Source organism: Morone saxatilis, unplaced genomic scaffold (genome assembly GCF_004916995.1).
Source record: "Morone saxatilis isolate NCDOM2014 unplaced genomic scaffold, NCSU_SB_2.0 Contig14, whole genome shotgun sequence".
NCBI classification, from domain to species: Eukaryota; Metazoa; Chordata; class Actinopteri; family Moronidae; genus Morone; species Morone saxatilis.
Window position 1 is genome coordinate 22,391,501 of NW_023339696.1, and position 7,010 is coordinate 22,398,510.

The following is a 7,010-nucleotide window of genomic DNA, read 5'->3' on the forward strand; positions in this document are numbered from 1 at the left end:
AAAAATTAGCATACAACATAAATATTCCAACTGCAGTAGAGGTAATAATAATGATAGCATCTATCTGTCTGCATCTAGTACAAATTGGTATAACTCACGTGACAAAATAATTATTATTATCACTCTAACACAGTCTCAAAGTTAGTGCTTTTATGTACACTGGGAAGTACAATGCAAGTCAAAAGTGTTTGGACAGTGAACAATCTTCAGTATACCTGCTACATTTACAGGTATCTTACATTTATATGCATTTATATAAATAGGTAGTGTGCATGGTTATCCATACAAATGCCGCCTGTACACAAGTTCCATGCACTGAATTGTACTAATTTGTAATGTAACATGTACATCTTATCTACAGATGCAGACCTAACTCTGTGTGTGTGTGTGTGTGTGTGTGTGTGTGTGTGTGGGGGGGGGCAGGGGAGGTGGAGGTAAGCGCACACACACATTACAAACATCGCACACAGTTAGCTCCTCACTCAAAAATACTCTCTGCACGTCCCTCTAAAGAACACTCGACATTTTCTTTGTTTTACTGCAGACGATCGACGACATGGAAGCTCAGCGACTTAAGATCTGTTTTCCCGTCACACTGCAGCAAAGAGCTCTACATCGTGACTGATCAAGCTCAGACAGGAAGCAGGAGGAATACTTTGATAATTTGCCGACTACAGTTAGGGTTCCACTTAACAAATCTTTTCCGAGCGTCTTTTAATTTACTGTCTATTATCGACTTAACCTCAGAGGGCACGATGAAGTTACCGTTTAAGGACGCTACACGCCGCTTTCTGACAAACATTCTGCAGCGTTTGCGGTCAGTTCAACCAGATTCACTAACATCTGAGCGAGGCTAAAAACATGAAACTTTCCAGAAACATCAATATTTCCAGATATTCAGTAAGTTAACTCAATTCAGGTGTTTTCAGACGAACTAAGATCCAGTTCCAGGGAAAGATTTAATGTTTCGCTCATATTACCAGAAATGATAATTAATTAATTAAACTGCAGATTATTGATCGCTGTCTCTAAATGGCGACCCCCGATTTTCCTCAAAGTAAAAACTGCAGTGAGGCATAACGTCTCTTCCTGCCAACCACGTGTCGACATTTTCTCCTGCTGAAGTCATTGAACTGTTCTGAACACCCGAGATCAAATCGTATAATCAATCAATCATATCTCCTGATCAAAATTCCGACGTTCCTTCCAAGACTTAAAGGCAGTGGGAGTTCGTCTCGTCAGCTCAACAAAAAATGCGTGTTTGTTAATTGCATTTACAGAATTTTATCATACAAAAAAAGAAATTCAAGAAACTTCCCTTTGGTCGCCGCGCCCCCCGCTCCGCCGCCCCGCCCCGCTGAACGTATGAACCACTGACAAAAAAAAAAACAAACTGGGTTACAATTTACGTTATTACATAGTTACAGTGGTTTTAAAGCGCAAGTGGAAGCTCCAAAACTTCGCCAGTTCGATACAAACGAAAAAACTAACAAAAAAAAAAAAAATAAAATAAAACACTGTCGCTCACTTAAACCTAACAACCTGAAGTCTCGGCTCAAACCTAATCTCAACTGCCAACAGGAACCCTCAGTAACCGCCCGCACAAAGTCAACACTGTGCAAGGATTCAGCGCGTTACGAAATGAAAAGAAGTCTTTTTTCTTTTTTAAAAACTTTCGACTTGTTTAGTTCGTAACAGCCTCGTTTAATTCTCTCTCGACGTTTTTTCTTTTTTTTGATGTTTTTTCTCGCGTTCCTGTCAACTCTTTAAAGTGGAAGAGGTTACAGGATCTTAATACTCGTGTGTTCTGCTCATTAAAAACGTTTCCTCTCTTTCTTTCCTCGTGTGAAAGATTCGATCCCCGGCACCAGAAACAAAGGAGACTTTAAATTACACTTTTAAAACCGGTTTTCTTTTTTAACGATCGATTACTTTCTTCGTCTATGAACCCGAAAATAAAAACCCCCTCTCCTCTCTTCTCTTAATGGTTATGTGTTTCTGTACCTTTGTTTGTTTTTTGTTGTTTTGTTGTACGACGCAACCGTCCTCCAGGAGGAGGATCCAGTAGGAGAGGTAGAGCCGTTAGAATGGAGAAAGTGACCGACGTCTCGGCTGAGCTCCGTCGCTCCCCGCCCGCCCCCGGGCCCCTCCTCAGGGCGGCTGTTCCTGACCCATCAGACGGGGCCCGGACCTCAGGCCCCGCCTCCGTAGCCCCCCTGACGATGAGGAAGAAGAGGGAGACGGAGGGGAAAGAGGGGATGGGGAGGGTGGAGGCAGAACCAGGATGGGGGAGCGGGGGTGAGAGGTGGTGTGGTGGTGGTGGTGGTGGCTCTGGGAGTGGATGGGGTAAGCTACGGTGCCCATCTCCGCCCACACCACTCCTGGGCCGCTCAGCGCTCCTGTGTACGCGCTCGAGGTTGTCGCGGTACGGCTGCGGCGTTGTCTGGTGGTTTGGGTAGTTGCTGGGGAGTGTTGCTGCTGCTGCTTGGTGATGATGGTGGGGAGGGAGGAGGAGGAGGACGACGAAGAAGGAGTGGCCCCTGCCGCTCTTGTGCAGCTCGCTGTCCCTGCCGAGGCCGTGGGAGGAGGTGATGGACTCTGCACGGCTGAAGCCGCCTCCTCCCCCCCCTCCGTGGTTCTGACTGCGCCAGGACGGAGTCGCCACCGAGTTCTGGACGCTGTGGCTCCAGTGGCTGCCCGAGCGCGGGACGGGCCGGGAGTGCCAGCCGCTGGAGCCGAGGAGGCTGGTCGGTAGCCTGGTGAAGCCTTCGGCGGATGCCGTTCAGCGCCATGAAGCCCAGACGCATGCTCTCCGAGTCGAAGGCCTCGATCTCGTGAGCCTGGCGCTCGAGCAGAGTCCGGATCCGCTCTGAGCGCTCGTTCTGCAGAGAGAGCATCTCCTCCTCGATCTGACAACAGACAATCCCACTGTCAGTGAACACAACACAACAACTTCTTCTACAGCTGGAAACATTAACGGATTAAGTTATTGACCCTTATTTTCAGTTACTCCTTTATTGGCTCTCTGGTTCCGGCTGTCAGTGTGAGGATGTGGTGCTTTTTACTGTGGGACGAATCAGAAGTTGCTTTGGGCTCTGTATGAAATCTGAAATCCTACGGTGGAAACACGAGGCAGAACTGAACCTCACAAGGTTCTTTAAAGTTCAGGGTTTGGGTCATTAATGGAACAGAGCTTTAGTGTGAACATGGTCTCACATTAACCTACACTGGTTGTGTCAGTCAACAGTCAACCAGCAGCAGAACATCACAGAAACGTACCCTTTGCTCCAGCAGCGCCCGGCGGATCGACACCCTCTGCTCCAGGTCCTTCACCTCTCGCTCGTGCTGCGTGTCGGTGTGGATCTTGATCTTGCTCTGGTAGGCGTTCAGGAGCTCCAGCTCCTGTTGCAGCTGCATCCGCAGCACCTGGTACTCGGCCTCCTGGGTCTCATCCAGCCGCAGCTGTGGGAACAAACGGGGACGAGCGTCGTATCAGTACAGCACAATAATAATAATAATAATAATAATAATAATAAGATAATTATCTTTATTAATCTGATGTAAATGTGCGACTGTATTTAGAGGTTTCCTTCCCTTCTTTAAGAAACAGAAACATAATGTTTCACTGAGGAGCTCAATCACCACTACTGCTCATATGGGTTACGCCTCTAACTGTGTTTGGTGGCGGCCCACCACGGTCTCATTCGTTCCACCACAGTTTCACAATGGAAATATTTATAACGTTGAGTTTTGTGCCGTTGCTTCAGAAAAGCATCTCTTACTCCCAGTGCAAATATTAACTTCGTGGTTCTCAGATCAGAAGCCTCTATAAAGGAGGTACAGTACAGTGTCTGATCTATGAGGAAAAACCCTAAAATGGTTCATTTCAAATGAAGCATCCGTCCCTGAATCGAGGTTCCCGCTCTCAGGACAGCGTTTGGCTCCCAAACGGTCCTATAATTACCGGCAGGCCTCATATTGACTCAGGGTTCACAATGAATATGCTCCACGTTAGCTTGGCTGTTCTCACCGCAGCGTAAGTGTTTGTTACAATTAACATCGCTGTGCATCTGTTTGACAACCACAACAACAAATCTGATAATTAAAAGACTGTTTGCATGTAGATGTGACTGTTTACAGCATCTCCAACGAGCTTCTCTGAGCTAAACTGAGTCCTGGTGCGAACAGCTGGTTCAACTGGGAACAGTTTTAGGATTAAACTGTTTAACGCTCTGTCTGTGATGACGAGCAGGCTGAGGCGCTGCTGGTGATGAAGGCGCTGCTGGTGATGAAGGTGCGGTGGATGTGTAGGGGTGTAGAAGTGTGGAAGGTGCGCGGAGGTTTCCTTGCCTTACTCACAGCCTGTGTGGACAGCATGTCGTTGATGGAGTGGTCGTACTGCTCGGCCAGGATGGCCAGCTTACGTGTTTGCTCCTCTTTGAGGCGTTTGAGGACGGCCTTGTGGTCGGATTTGGGAGTGCTCTCCAGCAGGTGGTTCCTCAGGGCTTTGTACTGGCGGGTCTGGATCTTACAGGTCTCCTGGAACTGACGCTTGATCTGCAGCTCTTTGGACTGAAAACAGGTTTTAGAAACAATCAGAGAACATCAATGTAACACGCTGAATATTATAAACTAAAATACATTTTGGAGATTATGATGATACCACCAAGGTTCTCCTCCATACCTTGAGGCTCTTGGGCTGCTGCCGGACCTCCATGGCGTGTTTCTGTCGGAGCTCTTGTTCGCGGCGCTTGTTGTACTCCATCTGGTTGGTCAGTTCGGTCTGGTGTTGCGTTCGGATCAGATCGGCCCGGGTTCGCTGCACGGAGCTCAGCTGCCTGAACTCCAGCTCCTGCGTGGACTCGTGGTGCCGCAGCAGCATGGCGCACTCCAGATCCTTCTGGGTCTGCTTCTTGTTCAGGTCCTGGTGGAGGACGAGACAGAGGTGAGCAGAAATCCAGGAGGAAGGAGAGGAAGAGGAAAATACAGGTGAGTTCATCTGAACACGGAGCTGCCGTACCTCTCTGAGCAGGTCCTGCTCCAGGTTGTGGCGAGCCAGCAGCATCTTCCTCTTGTACTGGCGACACTGCAGCTCGTAGTACTGCCTCTGCCTCCGGAGCAGGCTGGCCTCCTCCTCCGCCTGCATCTGCTGCAGACACTCCTTCTGACGGATCAACCACTCCTGCTTCTCCCGCTTCGGAGTCGACTGGTTCTCACTTAGCTCCTGAACGGACACAAAAAATAAGTAAAAACACACACAAAAGAGGCGACGAATGACAAAACTGGGCATCAAATATGCAAAAATATCAACGTAACAGACACACAGTAACTGTTCTACTGCAACCTGAACTCATCACACTGTATGTCTGACTGAAGGAACCAAAACTAACCATCAACGTTAGCTTTCTGAACGTCTCTGGTTACAAATATATTTGTGGGAAAAGTCTTGTGCTACTGTTGGAACCGTGAATTAGTTAATTTGCTGCATCGCATGTAGTTCAATTTAACTCCTAGTTAAGGACAAAAAAAGCTTTATAATAGGACTGAAATGTGTTTTAAAGATGCTTCCAGCAGACATTTGAACCCTGCAGGGAGACCAGCGTGTTTGGTTGGAGGAATATTTGAATCCGTTATCAACATTAGATATGTGAGTAAGTGTTGGCCGTTACCTCTTTCAGCTGATCCTTGCGCTGGCGATACTGGCGTTTCTGTGAGTCCAATAAACTGGTCAGTTCCTTCTTCTGCTGGCCCAGTATGTGCTGCTGGAACTTCTTCTCTTCTGCTAGAGCTGCTTTCGTCTGCAGGACACAAACCGAGGCTGGGTGAGGGGTCTGATACTGATCCAGCAGTTATTGTTGATACATGAAGCTCTGAAGTCTCACCTCTTTCTCCAGGATGGCCTGGTGCTTCTTGACCAGCTTGTCGGCTTCAGTGGAGAAACTGTTCCTCTGGTTTTCCAGCTCTTTGTCCAGTTTCAGCTGGTGCTCGTCCATCTCCGCCTTCAGCTTGTTCTCCAGCCCCATCAGCTGCTTCTGGTGCTGCCGCCTCATACGTTTGTACCCGGACATCTGCTCCCTCAGCGCCGAGCCCTGCTCGTGTTCCTGGATCTGACGGGTTACCTGGAGAGGGGGGGAGAAACAGATGAGTTCAGGTGGCCAGTAGAAGTCTGTGAAAGGAAGGAATGTATCTGCAGCTGAAATACTGCAGTTTATTTTCACACAGCTTTATCTGCATACATTATGAGACCAAAGAGACAAACTTTAGAAAGTTTCTTCATCAAATGGAGCTTCATTCGTGATGTTCTTAAAAAAAACTCAAGGAGTGCCCTTTTGAAATCTTTAACCTATTTCAGTGTAGTCCTGAACTAACTATCAGCGGGAAAAGCACAGGTGGATCGTTAATTGCCGTCATCCAATTACATATCTTTGCATCTACGTAAACTAACATATTCCACGGATCTTGACATTTCTGGTGAAGTATTTATGATTTATGGGCTTCTTTCCTCGCACCAGTAGCCATGTTTCATGTTACACAGACTCAGTCAGAACCCCAAAAGCCCATTTATTGTTTACAACCCTCCATCAACCCTGGAGAAGAATAAAATCCTCACATTAAATCTGCAAAACATTACCCAAAGATTCATTAGGACATTACTTCAATCAGTTCATGTAACTACTGAATATAAAGTCTTAACTGTCCATGTAAACTACTGCAGTCATTAACAGCCCATAAGCAGCTCTTCTTTGCTCCTCCAGGCCTTAGACTGGGAAGCAAAAAAACAAAAACAAAAAACCCAACATCTCTGTTGATAGCACACAACGAGCTGCGAGGAGGAGGAGGAGGCCTGATGAGGGAACCTACCAAGGAGGCGGTTCGGATGGTGGCGAAGTGGTCGCGGTTGCGATAGTAGGCTCGACGGCGTCCAGCTGAGGGAGCCTGAGGTTGGTCCATCTCTGGCTGGTAAGGGTCATCATAGATGTTATCCTGACCCTGAGGAGGAGGAGGAGGAG

The 7,010-nt window shown here is 47.6% G+C and overlaps 1 protein-coding gene across 1 annotated transcript in view; it reads right to left on the reverse strand.

Moving 5' to 3' along the window:
• Window positions 1–1,981: 1,981 nt before the first annotated feature.
• Window positions 1,982–7,010, reverse strand: part of LOC118322570 (serine/threonine-protein kinase TAO2-like) — a 5,962-nt gene continuing 933 nt past the window's right edge. The window contains 9 exon segments of the mRNA XM_035654282.1: window positions 1,982–2,774; window positions 2,776–2,909; window positions 3,280–3,462; window positions 4,351–4,572; window positions 4,685–4,924; window positions 5,021–5,224; window positions 5,670–5,798; window positions 5,883–6,119; window positions 6,862–7,010. Coding sequence (XP_035510175.1) covers window positions 1,982–2,774; window positions 2,776–2,909; window positions 3,280–3,462; window positions 4,351–4,572; window positions 4,685–4,924; window positions 5,021–5,224; window positions 5,670–5,798; window positions 5,883–6,119; window positions 6,862–7,010 — 2,291 coding nt within the window.